This window comes from Staurois parvus, unplaced genomic scaffold (assembly GCF_062004578.1).
Source record: "Staurois parvus isolate SC_StPar_1 unplaced genomic scaffold, SC_StPar_1.0 ptg000436l, whole genome shotgun sequence".
In the NCBI taxonomy this organism is placed as follows: Eukaryota; Metazoa; Chordata; class Amphibia; order Anura; family Ranidae; genus Staurois; species Staurois parvus.
In genome coordinates, this window is record NW_028318232.1 from 4,869,232 (window position 1) to 4,892,126 (window position 22,895).

Consider the following 22,895-nt stretch of genomic DNA (forward strand, 5'->3'; position numbering starts at 1 on the left):
ATAAACCACTTGCAGTGAGCAGTATATCACATAGAGTGTAGAGCCTAGCTTGGACAGAGAATTAAAAAATAAACCTTTATCCAGTGAGAGGCACAGTTTCATTAATGTTCACGTCTTTTAAATGTCAATTCAAGTGTATAAAATGAAGGACAGAGTTTGAAAAAGAGGAGACTTAATGCGTACATGGAAATTAAAGCAGATCGTCAACCAAGAGGAGAAGTTCTGCTTTTCTTGCCTCCTCTCTCCCTGCTCCCACTTCCCAAATCTGCCCAGATTGCCTAGGTGATCTGAGTGGAATATCACCGCCCCCCCCCCCTTTTTTTCCACAGCCTTCTCAGATATGTTACAGGTCCCAAAAGACTGCGGGACCATTCACAAAGCGCATGCGCAGTGGAAAGCCAGCTGTGAAGCTGCAAGGCCTCACAGACAGTTTCCCTTAGTAAACATGCAGAGTCTAGGGGACTCAAAGACCAGTGCAAAACTGGCCCAGGTGAGGACAGAGCTAGATCCCTGGACAGGTAAGTGTCCTTTTATTACAACTCAGCAACTACAGTATTTGTAGCTGCTGCCTAATTTTTTGGAGGGGAGGTTGAAGCTCCTCTTTGACCACTTGCCCTCCAGAGGATTTACCCCCCTTCCTGACCAGGCCATTTTTTGCAATATGGCGCTGCGTTACTTTGACAATTGCGCGGTTATGCAATACTGAACCCAAATGACATTTTTGTCCTTTTTTTCCCACAAACAGAGGTTTCTTTTAGTGGTATTTGATCACCTCTGTGTTTTTTTTTTTTTGCGCTATAAACAAAAAAAGACCCGACAATTTTGAAAAAAAAATAATTTTTTACTTTTTGCTATAAAACATATCCAGTTAAAAAATTTTAAAAATCTAATTTTTTTATAAATTTAGGCAAAAATGTATTCTGCTACATGTCTTTGCTAAAAAAAATCCCAATACATATAAATTAATTGGTTTACATGAAAGTTATAGCATATACAAATGGCAGTCTAATACTGTAATTTTTTCTTTTTATACTAGTAATGGGAGTGATTAGCGACTTATAGCGGGACTGCAGCGGGCATTCTGACACTGGGGGGAACTGACTAGCTGTCACTGACATCCCAATGACACTAATATAGTGATCAGTGCTAATAAAAAGCACTGACACTGTACTACTGACACTGGGCAGGAAGGGGTTAACATCTGGGGTGATCAAAGGGTGAACTGCGTGCTGTGCTGTGTTTTACTGTATGTGCTGTGATTGTTTTACTATGTAAACATTCTACTGTGTATTTCTCTACTGTGCAGAGAAGTACACAGCAGCATGTTACTGCTGGCAGGTAAGAGACCTGTGTTGTTTACGCACAGGTCTTTCCCCTGTCACTGTTCCTCAGCGTTCGCCGAGTGCCGGCGGGGAATCTCTTGCGCACACGCCCCCTACCTGGAAATGTAAAATCACATAGATATATATATATGCAGTGAATACAAAAAGTCTACACACCCCTGTTAAAATGTTAGGTTTCTGTGATGTAAAACATGAGACAAAAATAAATAATTTCAGAACTTTTTCCAACTTTAATGCGACCTATAAACTGTACAACTCTTTTGGGGGGGGTGGGGATAAACATAAAAAACTAAAATAATGTGGTTGCATAAGTGTGCACACCCTCTTATAGCTGGAGATGTAGCTGTGTTCAGAATTAAGCAATCACATTTAAAATCATGTTAAATAGGAGTCAGCACACACCTGCCATCATTTAAAGTGCCTCTGATTAATCCCAAATAAAGTTCAGCTGTTCCAGTAGGTCTTTTCTGGCACTTTCTTAGTTGTATCCTACAACAAAAGCCATGGTCTGCAGAGAGCTTCCAAAGCATCAGAGGGATCTCATTGTTAAAAGGAATCAGTCAGGAGAAGGGTACAAAAGAATTTCCAAGGCATTAGATATACCATGGAACACAGTGAAGACAGTCATCATCAAGTGGAGAAAATATGGCGCAACAGTGACATTACCAAGAACTGGACGTTCCTCCAAAATTGATGAAAAGATGAGAAGAAAACTGGTCTGGCAGTCTGCCAAGAGGCCTACAGGTACATTAAAGGAGCTGCAGGAATATCTGGCAAGTACTAGCTGTGTGGTACATGTGACAGCAATCTTCCGTATTCTTCATATGTCTGGGCTATGGGGTAGAGTGGCAAGATGGAAGCCTTTTTCTTACAAAGGTAGAGGGAATTATAAACAGTTCCAAATACCAGTCAATATTGGCACAAAACCTTCAGGCTTCTGCTAGAAAGCTAAACATGAAGAGGAACTTCATCTTTCAGCATGACAACAACCCAAAGCATACATCCAAATCAACAAAGGAATGGCTTCACCAGAAGAAGATTAAAGTTTTGGAATGGTCCAGCAAGAGCCCAGACCTGAAGCCGATCAAAAATCTGTCAGGTGATCTGAAGAGGGCTGTGCACAGGAGATGCCCTCGCAATCTGACTGTTTTTGCAAGGAAGAGTTGGAAAATATTGCCAAGTCAAGATGTGCCATGCTGGAAGACTCACACCCAAAAAGACTGAGTGCTGTAATAAAATCTTCAACAAAGTATTAGTTTATGCAATCACATTATTTTAGTTTTATTTTTACTTCCCTCCACCTAAAAGATTTCAGTTTGTTGTTCAACTGAATTGTACAGTTTATATGTTACATTAAAGGGGGAAAAAGTTCTGAAATTATTTATCTGTCTCATTTTCTTACATCACAGACACCTGACATTTTAACAGGGGTGTAGACTTTTTATAATCACTGTAAGAGTATACCTTACTATAAATCTAGTGTGAAAAATGGTGTCAAAGCTCCATAATTACATCTTAAATATTATTAGCGTACTTGAAGAATGTACTTGTGAGATACTCTTAAAATAAAAGTCAAAGAAAAAAAAGGATGAATGAAAAAATGTTGTTGCTGTAATATTTTCTACAAAAAAGTTTCAAAACTCCCGGGGTATCCACCCATTAATATGCATTTCCCCGACTCACCACTAATAGGGTGTGGATTCTTAAACCAAACGACTTATAAATAGAAAAAAAACTTAGACAATTTAACTAAGGAGGAAAGAATAGCCCTTGATGAATTACGTAATGCCAAAGAGATAGTAATTAAAAGAAGTGACAAAGGAGGAAATGTGGTGCTTATGGAAAGTGAAGATTATGAAAAAGAAATTAAAAGGCAATTAAACGATCTAAATACATATCATAGATTGTGTGAAAATCTATTCAACAAAATAGTAAATATCTTAAATAGAAAAATTATTTGGGCCTATGAAGCTAATCTGTTGACCAAACAAGAATATGATATGCTTAATATTGATATATATAATATTCCCACTTTCTATATAATTCCGAAAATACATAAAAACCCACTTCAACCACCGGGTCGCCCTATAGTATCAGCAGTAAATGGCCCTTTGGAAACAGTTGGTAAATTCATAGACAATCTTATTAAGGATCTAGCAACCGGCCTGCAATCTTATGTTAAAGATACAAGAGATGTTCTATTTAAAATAGAAGATATTGAGGTTCCAGAGGGGCTTTATTGGTTGGTATAGATGTGGAATCCTTATATACCTCAATTCCCCATAAATGGGGACTTAAAGCAGTAGCTTACTTTTTGGAGGTACAATATCCAGAAATGGGGGCTCAGAATGAACTGATTCTTGATTTTTTAGAATTTATGCTATCACACAATTGTTTCCAATTTTTTGGTACATTCTATCAACAAATTTGAGGAACATCTATGGGAGCCCCTTGGGCCCCAGCTTATGCCTGTCTTCATCTGGGACTATGGGAGGAGGATTTAGTATACACTTCAACACTGTATAAGAGCTACGTCACCCAATGGCTCAGATACATTGATTATATACTCATGGTTTGGGAAGGAGAGGTTGAACAATTACAAGAATTTCTTATTAGTTTAAATTTAAATGAGAGAAATATTAAACTAACATATACTTTTGATTATAAGGAAATTTATTTTCTGGATTTATCTATCTCAATCCATGAGAATACATTGATAACAAAAACATTTAGAAAAGAGACAGCAGCTAATATCCTCTTACATGCAACTAGTCGTCACCCTGAAACATTGAAACAAGGTATACCAGTTGGTCAATTCCTTAGAATTAGAAGGAACTGTACAGATGAAATTAAATTTCAAATAGAAGCAGCACAACTCTATCAGAGATTCAGAGAAAGGGGTTATTCACATAGAACCCTGAGAAAAGCAAAATGCAAGGCTTCACGTAAAGCTAGAAAGAAATTGCTTACTAATACGAATACTAAATCTAATAATAAAAAAATAACAAAATGAACCTGTAAGGTTCATAACAAAATATGGACAACAATGGAAAGTTTAAAAAGTATTAGATTCGCATTGGCACTTACTAACCATGAATCCAGGGATAGCACAAATAGTGGGTGATAAAGCACAGATGGTTGTTAAAAGAACTTCTAATTTGAACGATATATTGGTACAATCAGAATTTAAAAAGATTCCGAAAGAAAACTGGTTAACAAAAATGGGTAATACCACAGGTACGTATCCTTGTGGTCATTGTCAGATCTGTCCCTATGTTCATAAAACTAACAGATTCCACAATGTAGGTGATTCCAAAACCTATGAAATTAAGAATTTTATAAATTGCTCTAGCAGTAGAGTAATTTAAATGTTAGAATGCCCATGTAAGAAATTTTATATAGGAAAAACAAAAAGACCATTAAAAATATGTATTAGTGAACATATAAGGGATATTAAAAATAAATATAAAAATAAAAATGATAAAGAAAGGGAAAATCCCTTAGCTCAACATTTTAAGGAAGTACACCAAGGTAAAACTGATGGCCTAAAAGTAAAAGGTATTTCCTTTTAAATATTTCTTCTAGAAGAGGAGATTTTGATAAAATTCTTCTGCAAAAGGAGAAATTTTGTATTTATACACTAGGAACCTTAATACCACATGGTTTAAACACTGAAGTAAATTTTAAAATATTCCTGAAATAAATCCCTATATGATTATTCCATTGTGAAATGAGCTATATTATTTCATATAAATGATATTAATTGTTCTGAAAATGGTAAAAAGTGAATATTTTGTTATCTTATTATTGTCATCTGGTGTAAATCAACTATTAGTAATACTATCTGACCCTCAATCTAATGTATAGCCATTCTTCAATGCTCAATGCCAATCATATTTATTTTATAATTAAATTTGGACTAACAATGTAGTGATGACATTTCAACACAAGAGGGCGACAAAATGATGGAAATATGCAAATTGTGCACTATAAAAGGAATGAGAAGAGTCATTCCCTCCCAGTTGTGACGAAGTCCGCGATGACTGTCGGACGAAACGCGTCAACGTAGTGACATCATCACGCTCTGCGTCTTTCCATGCTGCGATGTCCATGAGGGGAAAGAGGCAAGCCATATGCCTCCATCTTGGACAAACACGAGGCAAGACAGAAAACCACTCGTACTTATGACTCCCGGGAGTTCATTTCAAATTCAAGTAGCATTATATCACTTCCACCGGTGGCAAGTAACCCTTGAATAGAGCTAAGTTGTACCTTGCTAATTAAGCGACACGGGACTTATATGTTCTGAGCCTCAATTGGGAATCCCAGCACTCATATATAGAGAAATTTTTGGGCCTTTTACAGGTGAATACTGATTTTTTTTATCTCATAAGCATTATCATATGCAAAACGGGACAACCAGTCCTAAGAACCCTTTAAAGGAACCGCCTTGCTCTTACATAAAAGAGGAATATTTGGAGCCCTAATAGGCTAGTTACTTATATGTTTAGTGCCTTAGTGCACAATCAAGATATCTCTACTATAGTTCAACAATTTTTTGGTATCAAGGAGGATACATAACTCTCATCTCTACAGAGGATTTACACAGATGTATATCTCATCAGTGGAAACACTATGGTCTCTAATAGGATAATTATTTCCTTCATTTGGAATTGCCCATGATTTTTGTATGAATTTGATGCCATAACATTTGTTTATTTGTTTTAGAGCCATAATTACTGCTATCCACTGAAAATACCTTATATAAGAAATATCGGCCGATTGATATTGGCCACACACTTTGAATCTACTTTAATCAATCCAAGTAATGATGATGATTTGCTAAGAAGGTAATATATAAATTTATCATGTTTTATTCCTCCATTAGTGGCCATACGATTTACTAATAGGATTCATCTTGATACTGCAAGTTCATGACTGGCATTTAGCAATTATTCCATGATCTTTGTATTCATTGTACATTTATTCTTCAGGATTTCTGCTACTCATGCTTCCATCAGCATATATTGAGGAATTGGAAGGAATTACTTTGATACCTCTAAAGATAGAAGATACAGATTAAGAATACTGAAGATACATACATATCTGGTTTCAATAAATGGACTTTCTATAATGAATACAGAAACAGTCTTTGCCTATTCAAATCTGGCTCTTTTTGTCATATATGCAGCTAAGTGAAAACGCAGAACGTTTATTTGTTTTTTGCTTTTATTTTTCTGATTTTACTTTCATGATTGACAATGTGTTCACCATGATATAAATGTCTACCTTTCCATGATCCATGTGATCTTAATAAAAATAATTGCATCCACTATAATAGTGAATTATTACTCCGCATGGGATTCATTATATACCGCTTTTATGGCAGGTCTGCCCTTGTCAGCTGTACTATTTTCCCGTTATTATCTGCATTCTAGTTTGTTTTTAATTATTTTGGTAGGGTGTTGCATGGGTTGTACATCTGCAATATAATGAGGCAACTTTCAAAAGGCAGGGTGATTGAACTAATCATGGTGCTTACGGGCTGACAAGAAAGACCCTGTAGAGTACTTACAGGGTGTGATGTAGAGGGAGAGGAGGTGTTACACCATGTTGGATTTCCAGGTCTTCATTAAGTCCTTTTGATTGTACTTTAACATACATCATCTAACAGAAGTGAGTACACCCCTCACATTTTTGTAAATATTTTATTAGATCTTTTCATATGACAACACTGGAGAAATGACACTTTGCTACAATGTAAAGTAGTGAGTGTACAGCTTGTACAACAGTGTAAATTTGCTGTCCCCTCAAAATAACTCAACACACAGCCACTAATGTCTAAACCGCTGGCAACAAAAGTGAGTAAACCCCTAAGTGAAAATGTCCAAATTGGGCCCAAAGTGTCAATATGTTGTGTGGCCACCATTATTTTCCAGCACTGCCTTAACCCTCTTGGGCATGGAGTTTACCAGAGCTTCACAGGTTGCCACTGGAGTCCTCTTCCACTCCTCCATGACGACATCACGGAGCTGGTGGATGTTGGAGCATTCAAAAAAAAAGATTTGAATTCGCTAAAAAACACTACTAAAATATTGAGTTATTTTTTCAAGTCATGCGATATTTTAGTAGTGAAAACCATGTGTTAATGTTTCAGCTGTCAGTGGCATTCCCCACTGACAGCTAAATGTAAAAGAAAGAATTGTCGGCAATTAAAAAAATAATTTAAAAAAACAGCATGGGGACCCCCCCCCCATCCATACCAAGCCCTTCAGGTATAATATGGATTGAGGGGAAACCCCACACCAAAATTTTTTAAAAGATGGCATGGGGGTCCCCCCTAAAATCCATACCAGACACTTACCCGAGCATGCAGCCCAGCAGGGCAGGAAAGAGGGGGACGAGCGAACCTGAACCATACCAGGCCACATGCCCTCAACATGGGGGGTTGCTTTGGGGAAGGGGGGCTCCCCCCTGAAGCACCTTGCCCCATGTTGATGGGGACAAGGCCTCTTCCCCACAATCCTGGCCGGTGGCTGTGTGGGTATGCGGGTGGGGGGCTTATCAGAATCTGGAAGCAACCTTTAAGAAGGGGGCCCCCAGATCCTGGCTCCCTCCTCTATGTGAATGAGTATGGGGTGCATGATACCGCTACCCATTCACAAAAAAAAAACAGACAGGCTTTGACAAGTCCTTTATTAAAAGAAGGAAAATAAAAGAATGTCCCCTGAAGTAGATCCAACGTCATTCATGATGCCCACCGCTACCCGAAAAAAGAAAAAAAAAAGGCTCAGCTCCCGATGCTGGCTCCCGGCCGTCTGACTGCTCCGCTGGCTTGACAGTTCTGAAATATGTAAGGGGTGGGGCCACCTAGTGACATCACCCATGTGACCCCGATTCATGTGACATCGACTGGAGCATGCTGGGTCATGTCACATGGGGTGGGGTCACATGCGTGATGTCACTGGGTGGCCCCTCCCCTTACATATTTAAGAACTGTCAAGCCAGCGGAGCAGTCAGATGACTGGGAGCCAGTGTCGGGAGCAGAGCCATTTTTTTTTATCGGGTAGCGACGGCGGGCATCATGAATGACACTGGATCTACTTCGGGGGACATTCTTTTATTTTCTTTCTTTTAATAAAGGATTTGTCAAAGCCTGTCTCCTGTCGTTTTTCACACTACAGTATTTTATTTTGTGAATGGGTAGAGGTACCATGTAACCCATACTCATTTACGTGGGGGGGCAGGATCTGGGGCCCCCTTGTTAAAGGAGGCTTCCAGATTCCGATAAGCCCCAAGCCCGCAGACCCACACAACCACCGGCCAGGGTTGTGCAGGAGAGGCCCTTGTCTCCATCAACATGGGGGCAAGGTGCTTTGGGAGGGAGCCCCCCTGTCCCAAAGCACCCCCCCATGTTGAGAGCATGTGGCCTGGTATAGTTCAGGAGGGAGGGCACCCGCTCGTCCCCCTCCTTTCCTGACCTGCCAGGGTGCATGCTCGGATAAGGGTCTGGTATGGATTTAGGGGGGGACCCCATGCCATTTAAAAAAAAATGTTGGCGTGGGGGTTCCCCTGAAAATCCAAACCAGACCCGAAGGGCTTGGTATGGATGGAGGGGGGGATCCCACGTCGTTTTTTAAATGATTTTGTTAATTGCCAGCAATTTTGTTATTTTGTTTTTTACATTCAGCTGTCAGTGGGGAACCCCGCTGACAGCTGATGACTCATAGATTGTTAGGAACTCTGCAGCCATCCATTCATTAACAACCCATAACAGTACTGACAGATAACAGTATATACCGCATGCCTGGACCACTACTTAATTACCGCATGCATTATTTATTTCCTTTTGTGAATTGACTTTAAGGTCTTTTTATGAGGTATTTACCGAATGTTTTTGCTATTTTCGGTAAATACCACATACTAGAAATAGTGAATTGACATTTTCAGTATGGCATGCGATATGTGGTCATGTGACTGACAACACATGCTATAAGCTTTAGTGACATGTGCCCTATGTTTCCTAATTCTAAGTTGCATGTACACTTTTATGTATATTTATCCATCTTTGTATAAATACTATATATGCTGCAGCAAACATCTTTTCATATTTCATTTATATTAAAGGTAATCAATAGGATGCCCAGGGATGTAAAAACATACAGCGAATATAAATATTAAAAAATAAAGTAAAATAGCCACAAAGTGATCAAAAGCAATAATAGAAAACACGAAATACTTTACAGGCATATTGTGTAAGGGAAATATACTGTGAAAAGACTTTATATACCCCACAGTTTGAAAAACATCACCAGCACTACAGGATACATCTTAGTATAAATGTGGTGAAACATATAAACTTACTGATGTTGTCTTCTGTAGGAATCTTGTAGATGAAGCAACTTCTGAGGGAAGATTCATGGTATTCCAATATATGTTGGCACATCCAATATTTTCTATGTGTATCACAGAATGAGTAAGAAGGAACTGTGTGCATAAAGCTTTGAAGGCAACAAACTACTTATAATTCTGTTGCTGTGCCTATCTAATCCCAGAGCCCACAGACCAACTCGACTCATTGCTGTGAAATCACAAACATCTGTTGCAGGGTAATGGAGGTTCCTAATCCAAAACACAATCATGTCCCAGCTGTTTGCACCTAAACCCTTTTCATTCACTTTTACGACTGATCCTACATATAGTCTTTGCTGCACTATTCATATTTTTTTGCAATAATGGCTTCAGGGAGCAGCACAATTATCTGTAGATCAGATCATATTGAGATTTAGATGGGAAAAATATTAGAGTGTACTATATAAAGCCAAGTGGACTGATAGATATTAAAACAAATCTTATTTTAATAAAATCTCAAATTTTCTTTTGGTAAATCAAGCAACTATGGGAAGGCAATAAAGCATTCTAAGCAACTTACAATTTCTGTAATATATTTATTAATATACTGTGTGTGTATATATATATATACAGTTGTGTCCAAAATTATTCAACCCCCAATGCTGTAAAGGGGTTTAGGGACTATAGTGTACATTTGGAATTGTATTCAGAATCAAATCCTACAAGGACGTTGTAACTACCCAAATGCAACTAAAATGACATCAATTGTTTATGTAATACAGTAGTAAATGGTTCTTATGTGGTTTCTTCATTGCCACAATTATTCAACCCCTTAAAGACTACCACTCTGAAGAACAGAGGTTCATACAGGTGCTTTCCATCAGGTATTGAAAACACCTGTGGATGTCACCGAGCAGCAATCAAGCATAATAAGCACCAATTAGGCAGCTTTAAAATGACTGTGATACTCAGCTCCTTCTAGACATTTACTGGTGTGGTTACAAACATGGTGAAGGCAAGAGAATGGTCCAGGAAGACAAGAGAAGAGGTGATTTCTCTTCACAGGAAGGGCAATGGCTATAAGAAGATTGCAAAGATGTTAAACATACCAAGAGACACCTTAGGAAGCATCATTCGCAAATTCAAGGCAAAGGGCACTGTTGAAACGCTACCTGGTCGTGGCAGAAAGAAGATGCTGACTTCGACTGCTGTGCGCTACCTGAAGCGTAGAGTGGAGAGAAGTCCCCGTGTGACTGCTGAGGAACTGAGAAAAGATTTGTCAGATGTGGGTACAGAAGTTTCAGCCCAGACAATAAGACGCACACTGCGTAATGAAGGCCTCCGTGCCAGAACTCCCAGGCGTACCCCCTTGCTGTCTCCAAAGAATAAGAAGAGTCGACTGCAGTATGCCAAAAGCCATGTGGACAAACCACAAAAGTTGTGGGATAGTGTTCTGTGGACTGATGAAACAAAATTAGAACTGTTTGGGCCCATGGATCAACGCTATGTTTGGAGGAGGAAGAACAAGGCCTATGATGAAAAGAACACCTTGCCTACTGTGAAGCATGGTGGAGGGTCAATCATGCTTTGGGGCTGTTTTGCTTCTGCAGGTACAGGGAAGCTTCAGCGTGTGCAAGGTACCATGAATTCTCTTCAGTACCAGGAGATATTGGATGGAAACGTGATGCAGTCCGTCACACACCTGAGGCTTGGGAGACGTTGGACCTTTCAACAGGACAATGATCCCAAGCATACCTCCAAGTCCACTAGAGCATGGTTGCAGAGGAAAGGCTGGAACATTTTGGAGTGGCCATCGCAGTCACCAGACTTAAATCCGATTGAGAACCTCTGGTGGGACTTAAAGAAAGCAGTTGCAGTGCGCAAGCCTAAGAATGTGACTGAACTGGAGGCCTTTGCCCATGAAGAATGGGCGAAGATACCCGTAGATCGCTGCAAGACACTTGTGTCAAGCTATGCTTCACGTTTAAAAGCTGTTATAACTGTAAAAGGATGCTGTACTAAGTACTAAGATTGAATGTCACTTGGGGGTTGAATAAAACTGATAATGCTGTGAGCACAGAAAAGACATTTGTGGTTATTTCATTATAACTGTTATGTTATATTTGTCTGACCTACAAGTGCCTCTTTAATGTAAATGTAAGCAAGATGACTGAATGATCAAAAGCAATGTCAAACTGGCCAAAACACTCAATTTCAGTGGGGGTTGAATAATTTTGGACACAACTGTATATATATATATATATATATATATATATAAATAAATATACATATATATATACACACACGCTAAGCACAGAATCTTTCATGTTTGTATCTGCTCCATAAGAAACTTTAGCCTAGGTTCACATATGTGCACTGCGGTATATCGCATGTGATTCGCACAGGAACAGCACTGCATTCCTATGCAAATCACATGCGATTTGTGTGCGGTGTGATTGGAGCCATACATTTTCTATGGCTCTAATCACACCGTACCCACACCAAAAATGTGCAGGACCCTTTTTTGGGTTTGCACTAGAATCGGATCGCATGGATATTCACACCTATGCAATCTGATTCTGCACATTGCACAGTGTTTTCTGGACCTCTTTTGAGGTGTTGTTAACTTAACATACACTTCTGTAGGGGTTCGCATGAATGGGGTGCGATTCTAAAACAGTGCGGAATTCACAATGAAAACACTGCAAACTCCGCACCACATGTGAACCAGGGCTAAAATCTAAAGCCACTTCCACATTCATAAACAAATATATAGCATCCTTATTCCATAGCCATTTTTGTTTTTTTATGTTATTCATAAACAAAAGATATAATAAATAAATGTTTCTAGTTTGACCAGTTAGTTTTAAAATAAGTCCCAGTTGATTAAAAAAGCACATTTTATCCTATATTTTTTCCTGTAGCTCACACTAAATCTTTGTTTCTATGACAAAGCAAAGAAATACATTTTAAATTAAATAAAGGCTTTTTTCTATTTTATACTTCTTTTTGTAGGGATAACTATAAGAATTAAGGAACAAAGAAATGAAAATGATATACAAATATGAATGCAAAAAACAATGTCAGTAAAATAATAGAAAGATGGGGAGTAAGCAGTTAATTAGGGTTACCTAAGGGTGACTAAGGGGTTACATAGTAACATAGTTTATTTTATTTTTACTTTGCTTCAGAATGCCACTTTTGTGAGTAATAATTTACATAGGAGCAGAAAAATGTGCTCCTGTAAAAACAAGTCATTGTCATTTAAATGAAAGTGGGGAATAGCTTATAAATATTGCAAAACAAGTGCAGGGAGGAGAAGTTGAGCATAGTACAAATGTTCAAAGTAGTTGGTTAAAGTTACCAGTACCAAGGACCTTGGTTGTACCCAACTTTAAATGTGTAAATAACCATGTATGCCCAGCATTCCCCACACTAGCTGTGCTCACTCAAGCTTGGCAACTAGGTCCCTCTGTATTCTGCCTACACTGTAGCAACAGTTTGGTACAATAGTAAGCAATTGCTTACTGATAACAGCAGGACTTATTTCATTAGTATAAGTGATCTATTTCTGCAGAGGTATCACTGGAAATGTTGTCATTCTGACCCCCATTTAAAACAAAAATTATAGTAAAAAGAGAAATTAAATCAGTAAACAAACCCCAAAATATCCAATTACCCTATAATCCCATTTCCAAAATGTGTTAAAAAGATTTGCGTTTACTGTGTGAGAGTACATGCAAATTCGTCCTTAACTTATCTTAAAGGAGTAGTATGGGATAGGCTAAATAATTCACAAATGGGGCGGTCTGACCATTTAAGCACTCGGGCACTGCCCGAGGACAGTAGGGGGCCCTATGAGATGCTCCTGGTACCTTTCATTGGCTTTTTCATAGGCTTTTTAAGGGTGTGGGCCAGGACACAGGGGCCCCATGATCCCCTATTGCCCGGGGGCCCCATGAGTTGTCAGTCCGCCCCTGTTCACAAATAACGGGATTTTTTTTTGTTACTCACCGTACAATCCCTTTCTCTGAGTTCATTGACAGACACAGTGTCTGTCATTCTCAAACACGGTGTTTATAGCGCCACCTACAGGAGTAAGACACCAGGTAGAAAAAGAAACTTGGCATAACCTATGGGTAGTCCTGGCAGATATAAACCCCCTCTCTGCATAGGAAATCCAGTTAATAACCAGCAGTGTAAGAAGATGAAAAATAAATCCATAGAGGGATGGGTGCTCTGTCCATCAATGAACTGAAAAAAAAATAAATCTTGTTTTCTCTTTCGTTCATTGATGGACACAGCGTCTTGCATTCTTGACTATAGGGATGTTCCAAAGCAATGCAAACAGTGAGAGGTGGGAGAAACTGAGGCAATGCAGACACCAAAAACATGACTGCCGGGCTGTATGACAAGGCTGCTAGAGGGGGAGGAAATTCAGACCCCAAGACAATGGCCACTGTAGCCCCGCCCCCAGAGCCCAGGCACAGCAGAGTCCAATACATTAGAACAGACTACTGCTGGGCTACAGGTAAATGGCCGCTGCTCATGGCAACAAGGTCTTTGGAAAAATGGTTACTGGGAAAAAGACACAGTAAGCCAGCTGAACCAGCCACAGGACCGCCAGACAACAGCATCACATGGCGCCCATCACCCCCCAAGGCAAGGCAGGCAACACCACCTGCCAGAGCTGGAAAACAGCATGGCTCACAATCCCAAGGTAAGTGCTAGTACCCAGAAAGGTAGCCCAGACCAAAATTCGGCAAATCCGGCATTATGAGGGGTCTGGCATGGAGAAGGGGACCCTGCAGAGCCAATAATCCCAGGGAGCACCCACGCCCCGCACCGCACCCAGAAGGGAAAATGCTACTTCCAATCCAGGGAGGCTGTGGGTACACTCCAGAGACAGAACCACCTCTCCACTGAAGTAGGGGCCTGTTAGCCAAGGTGATATCCAGAGCCCAGTCATATGTACCCCTGCTAGGTGTTTAACTCGGTGGCCGCCCCTGTCCAGGATGGCACACATTGCGGCCCACCCAGCACTTGGCTAGGGTCTGCACACGCTCACTGGCCAGGCTATAGTGACCACTGGATCTATATTATTCAGCCTGTCGCCCAGCTGTTGATTCAAGGTCTCCACAGGAAAACTGAGAAAAAAGAAAAAAATCCTACGGAAGCACAGGTCCCAGCAGGGAGCAAGGTCACTGCTTCTGAACACTAGGCAGAAAAAACTGAATTGTCAATGCAGAGAGGGGTTTGTATCAACCAGGACTGCATAGGCGGTGCCAAGTTTTTTTTTCTGCCTAGTGTCCTACTCCTGTAGGTGGCGCTATAAACCCTATGGTAGAGAATGGAAGATGCTGTGTCTGTCAATGAATAAAAGAGAAATTGAGAAATCACCATAATCATGAATCAGTTATTTTTTTTCCTCTGTCCTTTTGTTTTTCTAGCAGTAGCACTTCATTCGTCATGTAGGTCCCTATAACGGTCCATTGGCTGTTTTGAAATTTAGAGGGGGCAGTTACAACTTAAACTACAAACCGTCCCCTCCTTCTTTTCCTCCTCCACTGGGAGATGTGGCCACACCTACTGAACAGACAAACACCTGAAAAGTCAAATAGTTTAAGCACTGTGCTACTCCTATGCATAGTCGAAAATACATAAGTGGTACAGACATCGCTGAATCTAGGGGGAGGTGTTGGGGATGTTTGTCCCCTCCCCCAGCTTTCAGTTGTGCCCTCCATGTTCCTTGTAAGCTGTGCCCGTTGGGCTCTTCACATCCCTGTACTGCTCACAGCCTCAATACAAGTAGCACAGCTCCTCTCCCCCTCCTTCTTCCTCTCACACAACAGGAAATTCAGACTGATTCTCTTACAGACAGCCTTTATCTGCACGATATGCTGCACAGCCGTGTTTATCTGGGAACATGTCAGAACTGCAGAATAGCAGGCAGCTACACAGTGTGCAGATAGAGGCTGTCTGTAAGAGAATCGATCTGAGCTGTGTGTTGTGTGAGAGAAGGAGGGAGGGGGATGGGGAGAGAGCAGACAAGACCAGAGCCAACATCAATCAAGCACATCAGAAGGAAAGGAGATGGAGATAGACAAGATTGTCAGCATAAAAATCCAGAGAAGGCTGTAGTCCCTCCCACAGGCACTTTTTAACAGAAAGGGTGCACTTCTCAGAGGGCTGGATAGATTTTACAGTTCACAAGGAATAGGATGAAGCTAAAAAAAGGAAACCAATACTTCTATTTTAATGTTACACTAACAATTAAGGTCCCTTTCACACTACCGGTCTGATCGAGTCTGCCTGTCAATTTTTCAGGCATAGTCGATCACACCCTCCACTCTCCTCTATGGAATGGATTTGTCTCCGTTTACACCCACGTACCTCCAAACTGATCCGCTAAAAACAAACTGCAGGAGATCTGTTCCCTTTCATCTGAGCAGATCGGATCGGTGGGCATTTGACCATTACACTTTATTGCATAAATATTAAAATATTGTAAACTCTCTCTCCCCCCCCCCCTCATAAGTAATGTGGATGAGCCTAAGGGTCAAGGTATTATTCATTAGTAGATCTACGATATCCTCCACCTGCTTTGAAGAATGTTAAATATGTTTGCATACTAAAAGTTAAATATTGGAAAAGAAAAAGGTTTCACGGGTGCTAAAAAATTTGGTTAATACAAATAACAATCGAATGTGATGTAGATCAATGTTCCAATATCATTGATGAAGCTGTGTGACAGAACATGATACTAGTAGAGAGAGCTGGCATATACTGCCTATATTCTCATTCTGTCCCTATGCTATGTAATGTGAATTTGAAGAGGAAGGAAAATGTTCACACTCTTGAGGAAATCTAAGCCAGAATAGCTGTATTATAACAGTGTCCTTAGCAATGTCTTTTTTTCCAGCACAAAGCATGTGGATGGTAGAAGGCTCTAACAGTTTGTGACACAACAGTGGCACACAACAGGGTCAATAGTTACCACGTAACCCATGAGAAAAACCATTGTGATTATTAATAATCACTTGATTCGTTTATGTATTCAGGTGTCCGTTTATGAACCAGCGGTAAATGATCACTGCTCAGTTCTCCGGCATTCTCGGAGAACACAGTTCTCCTGTGAATGCCTTTTATGAAGCAGTTCTCCGAACGAAGGCAGAACGGTCTACAAACGCTGGAGAACGGTCTACAAACGCTGGAAAACAGCTGATTTTACTATAATCTCGCAAGATTACAGTAAAAGATCAGTTTACTAAGCAGAGGTAAATTATCGCTGCTTAGTTTGCAGTCCCTCTGATTCTCCAGCTCTGGGCTGGAGAATCTGGAGGGAGAACACAGATCTCCAGTGAAGGGCTGAACATATTCTCCGCTGATCTCCTGAGTATCATAAACTGTGAATGACCAGAGAATAGCTGCGATCCTCTGAATCGCAGCTATTCTCTGTGTCATAAACGGACACCTCAGATAGTAATATCCCATGCAATGATTGCTTATGGGACTGAGAAGAGACTATGTTGTAGAAACCAGCATGTGCGTGTCTGCACATACAATATTTGTTGTACAGTCCAGGCCAACTAGCTTCATGATAAAATACAGACTTGGGAAATGTTTGCTTGTTCACTATGTGAATAGTGAGTGCCTATACCTATAGATGAATATCACTGTTTTGGTAAAAACAAATTTTTAATCAGAAATGTTTTTAACTAAACAATGTACCACTGGGGTGTAAACCCCACAAACAGGAAACAGTACAACTAAGTCAAAAATGTACATGTCAGAGTTTTAAAGAGTACATACTTTTCAACAGTAGCCAACAACATAAGTGAAAACAATAAAAGGAATATTGTTCATTTTATCCTATTATTCTCCAGACCAGTTTTGGCATAAGTAAACCTTAGTAGCATTGTCATATTGTATGTATAAAAAATACAAGAACAATTAAACAAACAGTTCAGAGTATCAACCATACCAGAACAATCCAACACCCTTACACAGGCCTTCCAAAGAGGGGAATCAGGGATAAAGTATTGTATCAACTCACTTTGCAGTCGTACTAGATTGCTACTCCAGTCATAGGGACTCTCCATTAAGAGTGAGTTGAGGGGGAGCTACTCTCGGACTATCCAACCAGCATTGACAAATACTCATAAATGTTTTGGGTGCATTTCTATGATAATACAGTAAGTGTTTAGCTCCTGAATAAGGGTCAGATTAACCTGTGGAATCAATTGTTGGCAGGTTGGTGCCTGAGAAGACAACCAATACTGTCCTATCAGTTTCCTGGCCAAGTAAAATAGTCTAGTGAGGGCCACATACACTGGAGTAGGATATAGTTTCTCTTCTAAACTGCCAAGTAGGCAGGTCAGTGGGTGCAAGTTCAATTGTACTTGGTATACTTGAATAATAACCTGGACCACATTGGTCCAATAAAGCACTAATTTAGGGCATTGCCACAGCATATGCAGTAGATCACCAGGGTGGGCCTGACACTTAAGGCATATAGGGGAGTACCAAAGAAAAGAAAGTGCAGCTCTCATAAAGAAGTATAGCGATGATGAATATCTCAATGCTATAGCGTTATAAATGACTACAATAACCAGGTATTGTAGTCATCTATTCATTTATAACACTATAGCATTGAGATATTCATCATCGCTATACTTTTTTATGAACGCTGCACTTTCTTTCCTTTTTTATCTTTTTGAGGATATAACGGGTTATCCTTTTGTGAGAGCTGCTGCTTCTGCTTGTGCACTCACTATCTACCTATTCTTTCCATATAGGGGAGTACAGCCTTCCCCAAGCATGAAGTTAAAGCAATGTCCTATAGGCACAATGAAATATAAACAAGTGTGATAATTGTGAGCTGCTGATGCCGAAACTAAAGGGCTAGCTGTAAGTACCTGCTCTCACCGGTCCCCATCAATTAATCCAATATCTGCTTCCCATTTCCCACGGCATGGCAAGAGATCAGGTGCTTGTACTGTAAATCGGCTAGCAGTTGTGCATATAACCAAGAAATAATACAATTTTTATCAGTTTCATTGAAAAGGGAGTTCATCTGAGCTGGAAAATTGGTAGTGGAATTTTACCAAATGAAGACAGAATAATAATGTAAGGCTGTCAATGTGAAACTGTATGAGATGGATATAAACTTCATAAGACTGGCACATAGAAAGCTGCTAAGTTGTCAGTAAGTGATCTAAACACTGAAGCTTGAATTATGATCTGCAAGAAGAAAAAAAAAAAATCAGAAGAAAAAATTAGGTAATTTTGAAATTGGCGGCCACAGCACAGGAACAATGCTGAAAGATACACTATATTGCATAAAATATTGGGACATCCCTCCAAATTATTGGCTTCAGGTTTTCCAATCACCTCCATGGCCACAGATGTTTAAAATCAAGCACCTAGGCATGCAGACTGCTTCTACAAACACTTGTCAAAAAATGGGTAACTCAGGAGCTCAGTGAATTCAAGTGTGGTCAAGTCGCCAACCGTCTGCAGAGTCAATAGCTAAAGCCCTCCAAACTTCGTGTGGTCTTCAGATTAGCACAACAGTGTGTAGAGAGCTTCATGGAGTGGGTTTCCACGGCCGAGCATCTACATCCAAGCCTTACATCACCAAGTGCAATGCAAAGCATCAGATGCAGTGGTGTAAAGCACCACTAGACTCTAGAGCAGTAGAGATCTGTTCTCTGGAGTGGCCAATCACGCTTCTCTGTCTGGAAATCCGATGGACAGGTCTGGGTTTGGCGGTTGCCAGGAGAACTGTATTTTCCTGACTGCATTATGCCAAGTGTAAAGTTTGGTTGAGGGGGGATTATGGTGTGGGGTTGTTTTTCAGGGATTGGGCTTGGCCCCTTAGTTCTAGAGAAGGGAACTCTTAAGGCATCAGCATACCAAGACATTTTGGACAATTTCATGCTCCCAACTTTGTGGGAACAGTTTGGGGATGGCCCCTCCCTGTTCCAACATGACTGCGCACCAGTGCACAAAGCAAGGTCCATAAAGACATGGATGAGTGAGTTTGGGATGGAGGAAAATGACTGGCCTGCACACAGTCATGACCTCAACCCGATAGAACACCTTTGGGATGAATTAGAGTGGATACTGCAAGCCAGGCCTTCTCGTCCGACATCAGTGCCTGACCTCACAAATGCTCTTCTTGAAGAATGGTCAAACATTCCCATAGGCTCATTCCTAAACCTTGTGGACAGCCTTCCCAGAAGAGTTGGAGCTGTTACAGCTGCAAAGGGTGGGCCAACTCAATATTGAACCCTTGGATGCCATTCAAGTTCATGTGCGTGTAAAGGCAGGCGTCCTAATACTTTTGCCAATATAGTGTATATTGAGGTTTTTGAGCAGCATATGCTCAGGCAAGAATGGGACAACATTCCTCTCCCAAAACTCCAGCAACCGGTCCTCTCATTTCCCCAAATCTTTACAGTGTTGTTAAACAAGGAGGGGATGCTACACCGTGGTAAACTTGGCTCTATCCCAAATTTTTTAGAATTAGGGTTGCACTTTGGAAGCTTTTTATTGCCCTAGCCCAACTTTTTTGAGACGTCTTGCTGCCATCCATTTTAAAACTACCTTATTAATTTTTTAAAATACTACATATTCTCACTTTAAAAACTTGATATGCTTTTCTATTGTGAATAAAATATGTGTTGATGAGATTTGCATATCATTGCATTCTGTTATTATGTAGACTTTACACAGCGTCCCAACTGTTTTGAAATCGGGGGGTATGTATATACTGTGTTTGTGTGTATGTATGAATGTGTGTATATACATATCTATATATATATATATATATATATATATATAATCTATCTATCTATATATATATATATATATATATACACATACACACACACATACATACACACAGTGCTCAGCATAAATGAGTACATCCATACAGATTAGTTAGAAAACCTTTACTTTCCTTTCAGAATCAACATTTTCTATGGGACCCTATACTACAAAATACTCCCACCAATGTGGGCCATTGATTGCAAACAAGATTTGTTAATTTGCACAAAGTATTTTTCCTAACAAATTCATTCAAGGCCGTGTTGAAAAAATGAATACACCCTAATGAAAGTCTTAGGAGAAAAGCTAAATTTTAGACATCAAAATCCTAATTAACTAGAATTCAACTACAGGCAAGTCTAATTATTTATTAACCACCTCCTGCCTGCCATATAGTAAAATGACGGACGCAAGGCAGTTCTCTCGTTCTGGGAGGACGTCATATGACGTCCTCCCATTCTAACTGCGCATGCACGGCTCCCTCAGACACAGCGGATCAACGATCCACAGAAAGAGCTGAAGATGTCGGCTCGGTCATGTGATCAGGTGTGTCCAATCACAGCTGATCACATGTAAACAGGGAAATGCCGGTTATCGGCATTTCTCTCCCCACGAGCTGTCACGCTGACAGCTTGTGAGGAGAGCCGGTAATCGGCATTCCTCGGAGGGGACATGTACACAGATCATCAGAGCACTGATGATCAGTGTGCCCTGATGATCTGTGTAGCCCCAGCAGCGCCACCTGTCAGTGTCCATCAGTGCCAGCTCTCAGTGCTCATCCATGCCACCTGCCAGTGCCCATCAGTGCCATATTTCAGTGCCACATCAATGCCACATATCAGTGCCCATCTGAGCTTCCTTTCAGTGTCAGCCATCAGTGCCACCTATCAATGCCAGTCAGTGCCACCTATCAGTGCCACCTAACAGTGCCAGTAAGTGCCGCCTATCAGTGCCAGTCAGTGCCATATATGCGTGCTGCCTTTCAGTGCCCATCAGGGATACCTGTCAATGCCCATCAGTGCCACCTACCACTGCCTCATCAGTGCAGCCTATCAGTGCCCATCACTGCAGTCTCATTAGCGCACATCAGTGAAGGAGAAAAATCACTTATTTACAAAATTGTATAACAAAAACTAAGAAAACTTTTTTTTCAAAATTTTCAGTGGTTTCTGGTTTGTTTAAGAAAAAAATAAAAAACCCAGAGGTGATTAAATACCACCAAAATAAAGCTCTATCTGTCACAAAAAAATTATAAAAATTTCATATGGGTACAGTGTTGCATGACCGCGCAATTGTCATTCAAAGTGCAACAGCACTGAAAGCTGGAAATTGGCCTGGACAGGAAGGGGGTATAAGTGCCCTGTAGGCTAGTGGTTAAACAGGTGTCCAGCAGCCAGTTGATTATAAAAGGGCCATTGCTATTGCTGTCAGCAATGGCACCACACACAAGAAAGGTGAAGGCTACAAGAAGATCAGCAAAGCTTTACTTATCAGTCAGATAACTGTAGCAAAAGTTATAGAAAAAGTTAACAAAGATGGAACTGTAACCATCCCACAAAGACATCCAGGCAGTCCATGGTAGTTCCTAATACCTTGACAGAAGCGTCTTCTGATGAGAAGGGTTGATGAAAATCACCAATGCAAGTTCACTGCAGTTAGCTAAAGAAGTAGAAAGCCAAACTGGGGTTATGGTTTCCTGTGCACAGTACGGCGTACACTGCAGAGGAATGGCAAGCATGGTTGTTGTCCAGAAAGGAAGCCTCTCCTAAAGCCCATGCACAAAAAAGCCCACCTAGAATTTGCCAGGGCCCATGCTGAAAAGAAGACTCTGGGACTCTACTTCGTAGTGATGAGACAAAGATAAATGTTTTTGGAACTGATGGCTTCAAAACTGCATGGTGTCACAAAGGTGAGGAGTACAAAGAAACTTGCATGGTGCCTACAGTAAAACATGGTGGTGGCAGTATCCTTCTGTGGGGCTGCATGAGTGCTGGTGTCGGGGAGCTGCATTTCATTGATGGCATCATGAATTCACAGGTGTACTGCTCTATATTCAAAGAGAAAATGCTACCATCACTCTGTGCCCTTGGTCGTCATGTACTTTTCCAACATGACAATGATCTAAGGCCACCGTTGCATTTCTGAAGAACAACAGGGTGAAACTGATTGAGTATGTCTCCTGATCTGAACCCAATCGAACACATATGGGGAATTCTTAAGAGACAAGTCGAGCATTACTTTTCATCCAGCATCCAGGCTCTAAAAGAGGTCGTTCTTGAATAATGGAAAAATATAGATGTTGCAATATGTTGCCAACTTGTTTATTCCATGCCTAGAAGACTTGGTGCTGTCCTTACAAATCATGGA

At 40.5% G+C, this 22,895-nt stretch overlaps 1 protein-coding gene and 1 pseudogene across 1 annotated transcript in view; one reads left to right on the forward strand and one right to left on the reverse strand.

Annotated features, from left to right (window-relative positions):
• GSG1 (germ cell associated 1) overlaps nucleotides 1-9,878 on the reverse strand; it is a 114,099-nt gene extending 104,221 nt beyond the window's left edge. Inside the window, exon 1 of the mRNA XM_089687698.1 lies at nucleotides 9,708-9,878. Coding sequence (XP_089543824.1) covers nucleotides 9,708-9,764 — 57 coding nt within the window. The 5' untranslated portion in view covers nucleotides 9,765-9,878. The remainder of the gene's footprint in view (nucleotides 1-9,707) is intronic.
• LOC149454177 (uncharacterized) lies at nucleotides 446-6,197 on the forward strand (annotated as a pseudogene).
• Nucleotides 9,879-22,895: the final 13,017 nt, after the last annotated feature.